A 17,421-nucleotide genomic window follows, 5' to 3' on the forward strand; every position below is an offset into this window, starting at 1 on the left:
GGAGATCGTTTCTGCAAAGGAAACATACTGATGACAAGTCTGAGAAAGCATAGAGCCGTCTTTCTCTAAACACTACTATCTGTTGATTTGTGAAAAGTGTGTAGTAGTTGTGTGGTAGTGCTAGTTTCAGGGATGTCTACGAGGTTTCTCTGCTACTGTTGTGGCTTGACAGGAAACTACGGAGAAACCAGCTTGCTAGTTCATACAGACTCGACACATGCAGGCCGTCACCACATAAAACAAACCCCCAGGCTCGCTGACACACGTGACTGTCTGGCGTTGCTTTCTTACACAGTACTGACAGGGAGTAACATCATGTCTCCAGTTCTCTGTGAATGTTCCATAGTTAGGCCCCAGCAACAGTAGCAGGGTCAACCCTGGGTGTATCTTCACCATCTAACCTACTGCCAGGAGAAAGAGGGATTTCAAGCCGTGGAGGATAGTGTGTACATGCCATGGTACGTTGGTTAGGCTGTGGTTTCTAGATAAAAGAGCTGGCTCTGGCAGTATTGACATTGCACAGCTGCCACAAGACTAACGCATGCTGCTGAAGTGTGGCAGACACCAGTGTCAGCCCAGCGTTCTTAGTATCTGTCTGAATCAGCATCAGGTTTGGGGTCAATTCCATTCATTCAGACAGTAGACCAAACAAAAATCTTCATTCCAAATGTTTCTAATTGAAGAGAAAAGTAATTTCAGTGTACTTCCTGAATTGAAATAGAATTCATCACCACCTTGATGAGCAGACGTGCTTTACATACAGCACCCCCGCTAGCTAGAGTACACCTACTGTTGTCATTCACAGAGATGTGGTGGTCTGTGAGAATCAGTAGGACGGTTCAGTAGGCACAACAACATGAGACAACTTCTAGTAAAAAGAGGAAGGGAAGTGCTGCTAAGGTACACAATAGTACATTTTGGAAGACATAAGGTGCTCTTTGGTTAACAGAGCTACCCCCCTACTTTTTTCAATTTCCACCTGAAGATATACCCAAATCTAACTGCCTGTAGCTCAGGCACAGAACCAAGGATATGCATATTCTTGATTTAATTTGAAAGAAAACACTCTGAAGTTTGTGTAAATGTGAATTGAATGTAGGAGAATATAACACAATAGATCTGTTTTAGATAATACAATGAAAAAAAAAACATCTTTAAAATGAACAAGACAAAACAAACATTCAGATAGGATGATGGGGACAATTTCAGTGAAAAGTATAAGAGGGCAACAGTACTTGTGCAACGTTTCAGAATGATAACTTCCAAAATGTGTGCTACATGACATTTATCATGAAGTCACCCAGGTGTCCCACACAAGTAGCCCAAATGTACCCAAGTGGCCAAATTGGTGAAGTTATACATTTTGAATGGAATAACTATATACAAAATACCAAAATGGTATTCTAACACCCCCCAAAAAAAAATGGAGAAAACTTTTATTTATTTAAATAATACATTTACAAAATAACACTTTAAATATTTGGAAGACCCTCAGTCCTCTACACAATATTGTGCTGCTGATGCCAGGTGCCACAGCAGTCTCTTTCTGCTGTAAAGCAGAGGGTCACCAAGCTTGTTGTGCAGGTGATGGGGGACTTCATTTTTGCAAAGAACACAGCGACGTCTCCATGCTGTGCCCTTTTGGCCCTGAGGCACATCCATGCCTGCAGAAATACATTTGGCAGGAGCTGGATGAACCAGCTTCAGTGGGGGGTGGACACCTTGGCACTGGGGGCTCTCATTCGGAGTCAGTGTCACTGTGAAAGAAAATGTTCAGTTAGAATAGTTTCACATATGAGCCCTGTATCAACAGGTATAATAAATATATATATATATATATATATATATATATATATATATATATATATATATATATATATATATATATATATATATATATATATATATATAAAGTACAGGCAACATAAGGTTGAATATATTATTATGACCTGCTAGATCTACTGTCTATTTTATATTATGACATTTCAGCTTGATCTATTGTCTCTATTATATTATGACAGACCAGGTAGATTTACTGTCTTTATTATATTACAACAGACCAACTGTATCTACTGTCTCCATTTCACTTTGGCCATTGTTGTGGGCCTGCCCTCCCCTCAACAGCCTCAAATAGGCTATTTCATTTCACAAATAATATTTTACATTATTAATTTCAAACAACGGCATTGGCATGAGAAACTTACCAGTCCAAAACGATGTCCTCTCCGTTCAAAAAATATTCCTCCATTTGGGAATCGCTAAATGAATCGCCCTACAACAATCCGTCTCATTTTCCCGATCAATTTCTTCTAAAATTGTGTGTTATCTGTATATCTAGACTCCAATTTAGCGTTCCCTGACTTAGTCGCTATACTGATTGATATATAAACAGCTGAAGACGCGCTTTACCAAAACAAAGTTCTGCATAACGTGTTGCTCCTTCCGGTATGAAACTTCAATGACCCTCTTTACGCCAGAGTTTACTACATGGATTGGTCTTCCAACACATAAACATTACATATTGCCATTTACCTCAGCTCATTGGCTATCTACCCAGCTAGATTTCAAGATGATCAGTGGTCATTGGGTTAAAATACAGCCAATCAACGAAACAGCGGTCATATCATTGGTGCACAATGATGTCATGACTTGTCTTCAAATCAGTTTCTTTCAGTCAATACATCCCGCGAAATGACCCATCCGGTTTGGTTTGGTTGTGTTACAAACAAACCAGTTGATTGCAATGAAACCAAACATGACTGGAAAAGTCACGTTCTGTGTGGGTTATTTACCTGGAATGTGTCGTCAAAAATGGAATGAGACGGAATTCACGACACAAGCGGTTCACAAAATGTTTTGTGTTAGGATATAAAAATTGATTTGATCAAATAAATGACCATTGTGTAACAATGAGCATTGGGATTGCAAACAGACGAAGATCGTCAAAGGTAAACGATTTATTTTATTGCAGTTTGATTATGTTACGCCTGTGCTGGTTGAAAGTTGTTTTTTATGGGGCTCTATCCTCAGATAATCACATCATATTCTTTTGCAGTAAATATGTTTTTAAATCTGATGACTCAGTTGGATTAGCAAGATTCTAGGCTTTCGACCCATGTGAAACACTTGTATTTTCATGAATGTTTAATATGACTATTTTTGTAGCGATCACCGTATGTTGTCGAATTTAATCCCGCTAACGGGTTCGGTGCGCAGAGAGGTTGAAGGGGCACATTGGTCATCAAAAAACGAGGAGGACCAAGGCACTTCATATAATGAATTAACATGCCTGTCTGTATGGCATGTTCAATGGAAACTAAGTTTAATATCTCTGACGCATTTCCTCTGCATGGTCTTCCTCAGGGAGTACAAAGAAATGATAATATCCTCTTTTGAACAGCTTTTCCAGTCAGCTCTGATTTGAAGGGGGAGTGTTTACAGATTTCACTGGACAACATCTAGTAAGCTTTACTATACACATTAAAAAGTGAAATACTTTACATATGTAATCAAAAAATTCAACTCCAAGCAAGAAGCATCAGAACGCCTAGAAAGGTAGTTCTAACCTTAAATGTGACTGGGCAAAGTGTCAAGAATATGAGAGCTGTCTATTCCATAGTACACTGGAACACAGCAAACATGGACAACAGTCTAAACATAGCTGAGGGCAATAGAGCAAAATGTCCACTAGACAGAAAATGGACCTCTCACTACCTTACCAGGAAAGGTGAAATCCCCATCTTCATTTAAACCAGGGTACTTAGTGGCCTGTAGTTTGTAAATCCAGATCTTCATTTAAACCAGGGTACTTAGTGGCCTGTAGTTTGTAAATCCAGATCTTCATTTAAACCAGGGTACTTAGTGGCCTGTAGTTTGTAAATCCATATCTTCATTTAAACCAGGGTACTTAGTGGCCTGTAGTTTGTAAATCCAGATCTTCATTTAAACCAGGGTACTTAGTGGCCTGTAGTTTGTAAATCCAGATCTTCATTTAAACCAGGGTATTTAGTGGCCTGTAGTTTGTAAATCCATATCTTCATTTAAACCAGTGTGCTTAGTGGCCTGTAGTTTGTAAATCCATATCTTCATTTAAACCAGGGTATTTAGTGGCCTGTAGTTTGTAAATCCATATCTTCATTTAAACCAGTGTGCTTAGTGGCCTGTAGTTTGTAAATCCATATCTTCATTTAAACCAGTGTGCTTAGTGGCCTGTAGTTTGTAAATCCATATCTTCATTTAAACCAGTGTGCTTAGTGGCCTGTAGTTTGTAAATCCATATCTTCATTTAAAAATCCATTTGTAGTTTGTAAATCCAGATCTTCATTTAAACCAGTGTGCTTAGTGGCCTGTAGTTTGTAAATCCAGATCTTCATTTAAACCAGTGTGCTTAGTGGCCTGTAGTTTGTAAATCCAGATCTTCATTTAAACCAGTGTGCTTAGTGGCCTGTAGTTTGTAAATTTAAACCAGTGGCCTGTAGTTTGTAAATCCATATCTTCATTTAAACCAGTGTGCTTAGTGGCCTGTAGTTTGTAAATCCATATCTTCATTTAAACCAGGGTACTTAGTGTCATGTAGTTTGTAAATCCATATCTTCATTTAAACCAGTGTGCTTAGTGGCCTGTAGTTTGTAAATCCATATCTTCATTTAAACCAGTGTGCTTAGTGGCCTGTGTAGTTTGTAAATCCATATCTTCATTTAAACCAGGGTATTTAGTGGCCTGTAGTTTGTAAATCCATATCTTCATTTAAACCAGTGTGCTTAGTGGCCTTTAAATCCATATCTTCATTTAAACCAGGGTATTTAGTGGCCTGTAGTTTGTAAATCCATATCTTCATTTAAACCAGTGTGCTTAGTGGCCTGTAGTTTGTAAATCCATATCTTCATTTAAACCAGTGTGCTTAGTGGCCTGTAGTTTGTAAATCCCCAAACTTTCCCTTTGGTTTAGCTGTTTAAGACGGTTCCCTTTTCTAATAGAGGCAGGAACATGATCAATACCCATAGCTTGTAGGGAGGCAGGGTTGCCATGGTGTAAGGACTTGTAGTGCCTTGCCATGGGGTCGTCTTCGTTGCCTACCCGTATGCCGTACTTGTGTTCCGCTAAGCAGTCTTGAAAGCGTCTCTTTGTCCGTCCAATGTAGAACACCTTGCACTGTGGACATTCCAATCTGTAGATGACATGAGTGGTTTTACAGTTAATGAAGTGCTTGACTTTATACTCCATTTTAGAAGCTGTCAACAGAATACTTTTCCTGTGCGATAGTTCTGCAATGGTGGCACTGGTTGCACGTAAAAGAGCCTTTTGGGTTTGTGGTCTGGCCATGAGACAACCTGGTATACTCTCAGGTCTGTCGTTGTTTCCGTTAGCTACAGTACTGCTACCAATGCCATTCAAAGAAATTCAAGCGGTACACCCCTGGTTTGGCATAGGGCATGTGAACTCTCATTCTCTATATTGTTTTCTTTCTCATTCATTCTCCGTGAGTCTTCTTTCTCTCTCGCTGTCCCGCTAACATTCTCTTCCTCTGTCTAGTTTACCTTTATTATTTTTCTTTCTTCTTATTTTCTTTCTCTTCCAATTGTGTGTGTGTGTGCTGGCCCTCCCTGGCCCCTTGGCTCATAATGGAGCTGTAAATCATGTTAAGGGGACGTGTGTGTGGAAGGAGAGAAAGGAGGAGGAGCGAGGGATGGAGAGGGGGGGAAGCGGCTATTTCAGAGGCACTCCACATCTGTCTGGGGTGTGTTTTGAATGTATTACTTTTTAGTGCATGTTCGCTCTAGTTAGAATTTGGGAGTTGATTCCCCTGCGCTTTACTGTATACTGGAGTATTTTGAAATGCCAACTGTATAATCTTCAGCAACGGTATGATAAAAAGTGTGTGTTGGGGCGTCCTAAAGCTCGGGGGGGCTGTTGTGACTATGGAAGATGTGCTAAATAACAGCTCAGGTAGGAAGGAGGGTGTGTCGGAGCGTCCTAAAGCTCGAGGGGGGGGGGGGTGTGTCGGAGCTAGAGGGAGAGCCCGTCTAGAGTTGGCCTGCGTGTAAAAAGTTCAAGCTTGAAGTGTGTCAGCCAGTCAGTAAGCGTGTGCGTGCCTGTGCTCGCCCAGGCGCGTGAGACCGTTTGTTTGTGGGAGACTAAAGTGAACGTGAGGTAGAGCGGAAGTCGGCACGTCAGAGCTCCACTGTATGTAGGGGGTGGGACAGACTAGAGCTCAGCTGTTGAGCGTGGCTACACTGCTGCTGGTCTCCGGCTCTTTCATCTGTCTGCTGGAGCGCTGACAACTGCGGGAGAGCCTCCTCGCCACTAAGCACAGCGGAGCACAGTAGAGGAGCATGCTGCTAGAGCAGAGCAGGCAGGGCTGTGTACACTTGCACACCAGGAAAGGGATGGACTAGAAATGGGGATTAGGTCATTATGCTCGATTGCTCGTCATCCAACATACTGAAGTGGCAATCAGCAGTTGAAACGATAACAAATGATCTCCTCGCCCCTGTTTCGGTAAAAAGCTGAGGGATTGGGCTGGGGAAATGTAATCACTCTCCAATTCAAAGACAGAGCTATGGATGCAAGGACTGTCTTTGATATCAAAAGTATAGTTTTAACAATGATTTGTGGCTAAACAGTGTTTGTTTACAATTAATTTGTTTACAAACATTGGGGTAAAACAAGCTTATATTTTGGGTTCTGATGGGGTACGACATTGTAAGCTAGTGTGGTATTTATTGGGTACATATCATAAAGTCCAAAAATGGATGAGGTAACTGCTGATTGACACTTGAAGACCTGAGCTATACACTGACAAAACATTAGGAACACCTGCTCTTTCCGTGACATAGACTGACCAGGTGAATCCAGGTGAAAGATATGATCCTTTATTGATGTCACTTGTTAAATCCACTTCAATCAGTGTAGATGAAGGGGAAGAGACAGGTTAAAGAAGGATTTTTAAGCCTTGAGACAGTTGAGACATGGATTGTGTATGCGTGTCATTCAGAGGGTGAATTGGGAATACAAATGATGTACAGTCCATGTGTAAAGTATTCAGACCCCTTTCCCTTTTCCACATTTTGTTACGTTACAGCCGTATTCTAAAATGGATTAAATAAAAAAAATTCTTCATCAATCTACACACAATAACCCATAATGACAATGTGAATTTTTTTCTTCAAATTTTAGAAAATGTATTTTTATTTACATAAGTATTCAGACCCTTTGCTAATAAAATTGAAATTGAGCTCAGGTGCATCCTGTTTCCATTGATCATCCTTGAGATGTTTCTAGAACTTGATTGGAGGCCGCCTGTGGTAAATTGAATTGATTGGACATGATTTGGAAAGGCAAATACCTGTCTATATAAGGTCCCACAGTTGACAGTGCATGTCAAAGCATAAACCAAGTAATGCGGTTGAAGGAATTGTCCGTAGAGCTCTGACAGGATTGTGTCGAGGCACAAAGTGGCCAAATGGAAGCCCCTCCTCTGTAAAAGGCACATGACAGCCCGCTTTGCAAAAGGAACCTAAAGGACTCTCAGACCATTAGGAACAAGATTCTCTGGTCTGATGAAACCAAGTTTGAACTCTTTGGCCTGAATGCCAAGCGTCACGTCTGGAGGAAACCGGGCACCATCCCTGCGGTGAAGCATGGTGGTGGCAGCATCATGCTGTGGGGATGTTTTTCAGCGGCAGGGACTGGGAGACTTGTCAAGATTGAGGAAAAGATGAATGGAACAAAGTACAGCGAGATCCTTGATGAAACCTGCTCCAGAGAGCTCAGGACCTCAGAGCGGGTCGAAGGTTCACCTTCCAACGACTCCCCACCAACCTGACAGAGCTTGAGAGGATCTGCGGAGAATGGGAGAAACTCCCCAAATACAGGTGTGCCAAGTTTGTAGTGTTTTACCCAAGAAGACGCAAAGGCAGTAATCGCTGCCAAAGGTGCTTCAACAAAGTACGGAGTAAAGGGTCTGAATACTTTTGTAAATGTCATCTTTCAATCTAAACCGGTTTTTGCTTTGTCATTTTGGGGTATTGTGTGCAGATTGATTGTGGGGGGGGAAACAAGTCTATCCATTTTAGTATACGGATGTAACATAACAAAATTAATACTTTCCGAATGCACTCAACAGCTCAACAGCTTCCCGTGCGTATCAACATCCAGTCGACTTGACACAACTGTGGGAAGCATTGGACTCAACATGGGCCAGCATCCCTGTGGAACGCTTTGGACACCTTGTAGAGGCCTTAGCCTGAATTTGTCGGGGCATGTGGAGGGCAAAAGGGGTTGCAACTCAGTATTAGGAAGGTGTTTCTAAGGTTTGGTATACTCATTGAAGATGTCACAATTGCATGTTTTTAAACCTTATTGGTCATATTGGAAGATCAAATTTATTTTATTTTATTTATTCTAAAGAGATTGTAGCGGCGCACCTAACTATTTTGTCCATGCCTGCAGCAGATCTTGCACCACCCATTGGCTCTGAAATAGTGTATTTTATGTGTTCAACTCACATTGAGAAGCTAGTTAAGGAAGTTTAATGATGGTAGATGGATAGATAAATGGATGGGATTTGGCAGCCACTCATGGGTAAATGTTTCTTTCATACCTCTGTTTCCTTATTTGCCTGATTTTGCGTTTGGCAGTTATAACGATGGGGGGGGACAAAGACCTGTTGAAATAAGTCACACTGCATCTGACCGCTCTCTCCTATTTTCATCCATTTCAATGAGCTCCCCACAAGATCCGACATGTATAATCATCTACAAGTAACTTGTAAGACATATATTCATATCTATACCTAGCCTGTGTTAGGAACCAAGGGAGCACCTAAACCTATCACATGTTGTGGTTGAGAGATGGCGTGATTTGGGGAGGTCTTGTAACAGGGGCCACTTCCTCTTTATCTCAACCACGGAGAGACAGATGTCAACCGCCAGACCCGCCATTGCACGTCATTCTCCCTTTCCAGACAATCCCCACAGAATCAGTGCTAAAACACCAGGCTCTTTGGTATTGTGTGCAGTAGGGAAACCTGTGGCTGGGTTTTGCAGTGTTGGGGCCCAATTTCATTTGAACCCAATAGGTTAGTTTCACGGTTTTACAGTCCCAAATCATACATTGTCCTGGTCCTTCTTGACCCATTTTGAAACTCATGAACAGAGTCCTGGTTCACCTCAGAGATGGTCCTAATCCCTTGTCTCTCTGTAGATGGGTATGGCTGGCAGTCCTTTTGGGCAGCAGTACGGTCAGGGCGGGGCCCAGCAGCAGATGGGGGTGAACGCCCAGCAGCAGCTCCGGAACAAGGCAGCCCTTGCCAACAGCCTGCCCCCCTTCCCCAGTGACCTGAAAGGGGCCAACAGCCTGCCCCCCTTCCCCAGTGACCTGAAAGGGGCCAGCAGCATGCCAAACCTGGTAAGTTCCTCCAACTTTGTAGAAAAGGAGAAACGCAAACCTGCGGTAAGTTTACACGATGACCTAAACGGAGGGTTCTGGGAAAGATCTGTTTCCATTTGGATCTCGAGCCTCGTCGTCTCGCCCCCTTAAACAGTTGGAATCCGATAGCTGTCCAGGGGCCACAAAAATCAGCTCTCACATCTGATGTGGTCCCCATGCCTTTGTGTTTCAGACTTGTTACCTTGCCCCTACCCTCTTGGTGTTCTCACATATGAAAGTACTGACTATACAAAAGATATGTTGGAATCTCCACTCAGTTTATCAGAGAGTTAAGTGAAGCCATCATCATATTAATGTGCACGCCTACCTAGTCCTTTCAGATGTTTGAACACTGAAGAGATTAGATTAGGCCCTAGTTAGGGGTTTTAGAGACCAGTCCTCTATCATTGACCCCTAGATCCTACGTACTATGAGAGGATTGGTTGAAGCAATACGGTGAAAATTACCCCCAGCCTATCAAATCCTTTCAGATTTAGTCTCACGTAGTGACAACTCTCCTGAAGTCCATTAGTCTCTGCATTGACTTTGAATAACGCTGCTGTTCCCAATGCCACGGTATTGGAACAATTATTCTGACACATTTCTCTTCCATCTCCAAAAACCAGGCCTGGAATGCAGAATGAGAGATTGTTGGAAGGGGGAAACATTTGTTAAAAGGCACTCCACTCAGAATATTGTTGTACAGAGAGAGAGAGAGAATGAGGGAAAGAGGAAGAGAAAAAGAGAGGGGTCTCTTTCAAGCACTGAGTAAATACTGCATGCAAATCTCTCTCCCAGGAACAGGAAAAGGGCCTAATGAACTCATTACAGAGGAAATAGTTGTGTTTCTATTTTGGTTAAAGGTTAATGGAGTCTTATGTGAAATAGTTGGATGTTTACCAGGCCTTTTGGGGGGGGGCTTTTCTTTCTTTTTTGATTCATTCACTGGCTGCCTCCCATTATTCTGTCTGGGAATCGTTCTTTCTCTGTTCACCACTCTTCCCCCGCCGCTCTGTCTTTCTCACACAAATGTTTTCCCCCTCTTTCTCCCTAATCAAACCTCACCCCGTTGATCTCGGCATAAATGTGTTGTAGATCAGCTTTTCTTTTTCAAATTGTGAAAGTAATGTACTTGTATAAGTAGGCTTAATTACAGGGATTGGGTGATTCCATTTCAATATAAATGGTTCAGGGATCCAATTCAAGCAACCCAGTTCCAATTCAAGTAATTGGGTTCAAGCTAAGTTTCAAATAAATCCAGTCTGCCTCACTTATTTGTTGCGTTTCCCTCCCAAGGCCCAGATGCAGCAGGTATCCTCCATGGTCCCTGGCGGTGGGGTGTCTGCAGCGACGGCGAGCCACACGGCCGACCCAGAGAAGCGCAAGCTCATCCAGCAACAGCTGGTCCTGCTGCTCCACGCCCACAAGTGCCAGCGGCGGGAGCAGGCCAATGGGGAGGTGCGGGCCTGCGCCCTGCCACACTGCCGCACCATGAAGAACGTCCTCAACCACATGACTCACTGCCAGGCCGGCAAGTCCTGCCAGGGTGAGTGTCTGGGGAAGGGGGGTTGTGGTGTTGGTTGCTGGTTAAGTGTTGGGGGACTGAGCCTGTGTGAATATGAACACACACTCGTTAATGTCCAACGGGATATCAGCTTTACTCCATTTAATGTAAGAAGTCAAGTTGGTTACCTTTCTCTGTGCTGCTGTGTCCAAAGCCCCTCTCTCCTCCTTCTCCATGGCTCCATCTGAATGAGTCTTTCTGCTATTCTGTTATTCCTGGCATCCTATCTGCTCAACTACTTCTCAACCGTATTGGAGGAGAAGGTTGAAGGTCCCTGCCCTCTGACCTTCTGTGTTTTTTGAGGAGGAAGTGAAGAGAGGATTTGCAGAATTGAGGAAAGATTCATTTGGAAAGAACCATTGTCTTCCATTCCCTCCCTCCTGTTTGCCCCGGTGACTGACTGAAATCCCGCTCCAGCCTATATTAATAGTGAGGACACCAGCAGCTATTAATCCCGGGGCTTGTTTTAAAAGCCTGTCTGGGTGCTTAGGCCTAATGTAAATACTCGAGTGGCTTTAGTCTCCACACTGAGTCTCTGTCTGGGTGGCTACGGCGCTTTCCTCCCGCCCCGTGCTGCCCTGGACATTAAAGGGTGTCTCTAGGTCGATGGCCTCTGACTTTTAACCCCTGAGGTGCCAGTCATATTGGTAATGTGTTTTCATGGCTATGGGGTCAAATGAGGATATATGATGTTCTAGGTCTCATCCGGTTTTAGTTGGGTTGTGCTGTTTACGTGTTTTTAAAATGGCTTATATTAGTGATTATTTGTTTAAAATTCCTTGTTGTTGTTTGGGTTTGCCGGTTCCAATGTTGTATTTGTTTTAACATGTTGTGGTGTAATATCTCACGTACCGACTAGCCCTGTGGGATAGCCCGCTAGCAATTCAAATAAATAATCGTAATATTAAACATTTATGAACGTACAAGTATTTTATCATTTAAAAGCTTAAATTCTTGTTAATCTAACTGCATTGTCCGATTTACATTTGGCTTTACAGCGAAAGCATACCATGCAATTGTTTGAGGATGATGCCCCACAGCATATTTTTCAACCAGCACAGGCTTCATGAAATCACAAATGGCAATTAAATAAATCACTTACTTTTGAAAATCTTCCTCTGTTTGTAATCCCAAGGGTCCCAGCTACAACATGAATGGATGTTTTGTTAGATAAAAATCCTTCTTTATATCCCAAAAGGTCTGTTTAGTTGGTGCCATCGATTTCAGTAATCCACTCTTTCAACATGCAACTCCACTCTTTCAACAGACAAAGGAATCTAAAGACCTACCGATAAACTTTGTTCAGACAAGTCAAACTACGTTTCTATATAATCCTCAGGTACGCTAAAATGTAAATAAACTACAATTTTTCATACGTAAAGAAGTTTTTTCAATAGAAAAGTTAAATTGGCAGGCGAGTGTCCTCTGTCTCGCGCGAACAAATTGATTTTCTACTGAGACTCTTTGTGCTAAAACTCCTAATTCTTACTAATTTTGTAAGAAACCAGCCTGAAACCTTGAACAAAGACAGTTGACATCTCGTGGAAGCCATATGAATTGAAATCTGGGAGCTAGAATTGCATAGGACCCCGTAGCTTTCCATTGTAAGAGCCTGGGACATAAAAATAATAATAATTATGGTTGGTTTTTCTTTAGATTTTCCACTACCATATCAGTTGTGTTATAGTAGCATACATTACTTTAACATTTCTACAAACATCAGTGTTTTCTATCCAATGCTACTTATATGCATATCCTGGCTTCTGGGCCTGAGGAACAGGCAGTTTACTTTGGGCACGTCAGTCAGGCAGAAATTCAGGAAAATAAACCCTAGCCCTAATTATTAATGATAACTCAAATACTTGAGGCTTTTCTTTAAGTAATATAAACTCTGGGATGAGACTTATTTGATGTTCGCAGGAGTAGAATGACCTCTTTTATACTCTTGAAGGGATGAATGTTAACTTCCACTTAAGTTAATGCATTGATATCAGTAGGATGTTCACCACCGTGTGTCTCTAAAGCCCCTAATCATGCTGTTATTGGAGTCTTCCTCCTGAGCAATCACAACCATTTACTTCCATTCCCTGGGTCTAAATCAAATCTATTACAGAAATTATCTGACTGTGTGAATACAATGGTACCTTTCTGTTAGTCCACAGGGCCCATTAGGCAACAGTCACATTAGGCTTGGAATAGTTACTAACTTTTGATTTCTGTTGTTTTTTTCTTTGGCTCTGTGATTTACTGGGCAAAAGCATGTTTTATGTGCCCGGGTGTTTATTTGCCCAGCTTATATGGTGTCTTGGACAGGAAGTGGTCATCTTGTCATAGCTACTGTATGTGTTTTTCACTCTTTTTTGACTCTTTGCCTTCTCTCTCCTTCTTCTGTCATCCCTCATCTTTCTTGCTCTTTTTCTGTCTTTCATTCAATCTCTTTCCTTTCTCTCATTCATCATTCTCTCCCCTCTCTCTCTTCCTCTCCCTCTCTTATCCTTCTATCCCCTCAGTGGCTCACTGTGCATCGTCCAGACAGATAATTTCTCACTGGAAGAACTGCACGCGGCATGACTGTCCCGTCTGCCTGCCGCTGAAGAACGCCAGCGACAAAAGGAACCAGCAGCGTGAGTACCTTGTTTTGCCCTCGGACCCGTAGTCCGTCACACGTGTGTGTAATGTTGGCTTTTGTGTAATATCCTCCCATACAGGTGTTTTGGCGTTAGCATAGCCATTCAAGTAGATACAGTGCATTCGGAAGGTATTCAGAACCCCTTTTCTACATTTGGTTACGTTAGAGCCATATCCTAAAATTGATTCAATTGTTTTGGTTCCTCATCAATCGACACTCAATATCCCGTCATTTTTGCAAATGTATTTTAAAAACATAATGGAAATATCACATTTACATAAGTATTCAGACCCTTTTATTCAGTACTTTGTTGAAATACCTTTGGCAGCGATTACAGCCTCGTCTTCTTGGGTATGACGCTACAAGCTTCGCACACCTGTATTTGGGATGTTTCTCCCATTCTTCTCTGCAGATCTTCTCAAGTGCTGTCTTGTTGTATGGGGAGTGACGCTGCACAGCTATTTACATGTCTCTCCAGAGATATTTGATCTGATTCAAGTCCGGACTCTGGCTGGGCCACTCAAGGACATTCAGAGAATTGTCATGAAGCCACTCCTGCGTTGTCTTGGCTGTGTGCATAAGGTCGTTGTCCTGTTGGAAGGGGAACCGTCACCCAGTTTGAGGTCCTGAGCTCTCTGGAGCAGGTTTTCATCAAGGATCTCTCTGTACTTTGCGCTGTTCATCTTTCCCTCCATTCTGACTAGTCTCCCAGTTCCTACCGCTGGAAACATCCCCACAGCATGATGCTGCCACCACCATGCTTCATTGTAGGGATGGTATTTTCCAAGTGATGAGTGGTGCCTGGTTTCCTCAAGATGTGGCGCTTGGCATTCAGGCCAAAGAGTTCAATCTTGGTTTCATCAGACTAGAGAATCTTGTTTCTCATGGTCAGAGTCCTTTAGGTGCCTTTTGGCAAACTCCAAGTGGGCTGTTATGTGCCTTTTACTGAAGAGTGGCTTCTGTTTGGCCAATCGACTATAAAGGCCTGATTGGTGGAGTGCTGCAGAGATGGTTGTCCTTCTGGAAGGTTCTCCCATCTCCACAGAGGAACTCTGGAGCTCTGTCAGAGAGACCATCGGGTTCTTGGTCACCTCCCTGAACAAGACCCTTTTCCCCAATTGCTCAGTTTGGCCAGGTGAACAGCTCTAGGAAGAGTCTTGGTGGTTCCAAACTTCTTCCATTTAAGCATAATGGAGGCCCCTGTGTTCTTGGGGACCATCAATGCTGCAGAATGTTTTTGGTAACCTTCCCCAGATCTGTGTCTCGACACAATCTTGTCAGAGCTCTACGGACAATTCTTGCTCTGACATGCACTGTCAACTGTGGGACTTTATATAGACAGGTGTTTGCCTTTCCAAATCTTGTCCAATCAATTGAATTTACTAAAGGTGGACGCCAATCAAGTTGTAGGAACATTTCAAGGATGCGGGTATTGTCTGTAGATTGAGTTAATGCTGTAAAGTAACATGTGAAAAAGGTCCAGGGGTCTGAATACTTTCCGAACGCACTGTAGATAAACCGGTTGTTGTCGCCCCTCAGCCAGTTATCATACGGAAATCTGTCTCAGTAGTACATCTGCCACATTTCATTTAAATGTATTTACATATTGTAGGCACAGATACAAAAACTGACACATTTCATTTAAATGTATTTACATATTATAGGCACAGATACAAAAACTGACATTTCATTTACATGTATTTACATATTGTAGGCACAGATAAAAACTGACATTTCATTTAAATGTATTTACATATTATAGGCACAGATACAAAAACTGACACATTTAATTTACAACAGATGCATTCCACACTATAACACACAAGCTATAAATGATTTGCGATGTAAATCTAATTGAATTAGTCACATGCGCCGAATACAAGTGTAGACCTTACAGTGAAAGGCTTACATTGTTGATTAAGGGCTTGTATGTAAGTTCATTAAATTATTTTTTTATTTTTACAATGTAACTGAATTGTCAACAGAGAAGCATGCTGAGCTGAGAGCATAAAACCCTAGAGTGAGTGAGTGAGCGAGTGAAGTTTTCAGTGGCGCCACCTGCAGCCTTATCCCTAGCTGTGCTTGTTCTGTGCTGGCTCGGTCTGTGTTGGCTGTGAAAGATTCCTGTAGAATGCTGGGCCTGTAATCTGACACCCTGGGGGAGGGGCTCCGGACTTTTTATCTGTGGGGGAGGAGCTCAGGGGGAGAAATCTCTCTGATTGGCCAGAAAACCGGTGACCGATTTAAATCCCCCACAGAGGCAACCTGCATATTCTCTCTGCAGGTCACAGATCAACATACACTAAAGAATAGAGCGGTAGTAGGATCTTTGTGTGGAAACAGATAAATATTATTTTAGATCATAAAAAATATAGGCTTTACAATTTTGCTTTGTTTAACAACTTGAGTGTTTTATGACTTCTATGAGAGAAATAATTGACTTAATCTTTGCCACTCAGTAGATTGCTTCATCAAACGTAACATACGGCAGACCTTTTCTGGAAGGGCATACTAGTGATTTATTAACATAGGCCCAAGCCAAGTCCTAACTGTAGTTCTGTTTGAAAACTGGGGGAGATTGGTGGGTTATGTGCAGTTGCGTTTCATCGCAAGTGTTCATAATTACTCATCTCCCTCTCCACCCACCACCCTCTTCAATTTGATACAAAAGTTATTGTATTGCCAAAGCAAATGTTTAAAAAAATGTCTCCTCTCGCTCTCCAGCCATGCTGGGTTCGCCCGGCGCCAGCCTGCAGAGTGCCATCAATGCCACGGTGGGCACAGGCCCTCCCGGTAGCTCCCCGGGTTCCTCCATGAACAGTGGCGGGGTCAGCAGCGGGCACATTGACCCCAGTTCCATGCAGCGGGCCTACGCTGCCCTGGGCCTGCCCTATGGTAACCAGTCCCCTGCTCAGGGACAGGGAGGACCTGGAGGACAGAACACAGCCCAGGGAGGGCAGCAGCTACGCTCCATCAATGCACTAGGTAGGAATGTTGCTTGGTCTCATTGGAGTTTTAGGCTAGGTTACTGTAAAGCACTTGAGGACAATAGGATAAGAGCATCTGCTGAAGGACTCAATTATAAATGTAAAAATGGGTTGATAGATACGATTGATTCAACTGAATTGAATTTTGGGTTTGCAAATATGCACAATTTGAAATCCCAGACACATGAAATAGTTATTTAAAACCAATGATTGGTTTGTTTGATTGGTTGACTCGTTAAATCATTTTGGTATAGTTCTCTGTATAAGGGTCTCGTGTGATGAGTCAAAGTGGTATAGTGAGGGTATCGGTCATTGTTTTGGTGGTAATGCTGCCTCTGGTTGGCTGTGTTCTCTCCCAGGCACTAACATGAACATGGCCGGAGGAGGGGTGGGCGTGCCCTCAGAGACCGGCATGCTCTCGGACTCATCACTCCCCTCGTCGCTCAACAAGTGAGTCCGCTCACCCATTTAGATTGTCTCTCTTAATTCTGTGCCCTAGATCACTCCAACTGGGCCCACTACAGTGTACAGCAGCACTCACCATTTTTACAATGAGCTCCGAAAGTATTGGGAAAGGGACCATTTTTTGATTTGTCCCTGTACTCCAGCACTTTGGAATTGAAATGATCAAATGACTGAGGTTAAAGTGCGGACTGTCAGCTTTAATTTGAGGATATTTTCATCCATATCAGGTGAACCGTTTAGAAATTACAGCACTTATTGTACATAGTCCTCCCTGTTTTAGGGTAACAAAAGTAGTAGGACTAATTCACTTGTGTGTATTAAGGTAGTCAAACGTATGTTATTTGGGT

At 42.6% G+C, this 17,421-nt stretch overlaps 1 protein-coding gene across 1 annotated transcript in view; it reads left to right on the forward strand.

The window, feature by feature from the left end:
- LOC123999415 (CREB-binding protein-like) overlaps positions 1–17,421 on the forward strand; it is an 85,058-nt gene that overhangs the window by 34,269 nt on the left and 33,368 nt on the right. The window contains 5 exon segments of the mRNA XM_046305193.1: positions 9,205–9,408; positions 10,726–10,975; positions 13,504–13,617; positions 16,347–16,607; positions 16,969–17,059. Coding sequence (XP_046161149.1) covers positions 9,205–9,408; positions 10,726–10,975; positions 13,504–13,617; positions 16,347–16,607; positions 16,969–17,059 — 920 coding nt within the window.

Source organism: Oncorhynchus gorbuscha, linkage group LG16, assembly GCF_021184085.1.
Source record: "Oncorhynchus gorbuscha isolate QuinsamMale2020 ecotype Even-year linkage group LG16, OgorEven_v1.0, whole genome shotgun sequence".
Taxonomy (NCBI): Eukaryota; Metazoa; Chordata; class Actinopteri; order Salmoniformes; family Salmonidae; genus Oncorhynchus; species Oncorhynchus gorbuscha.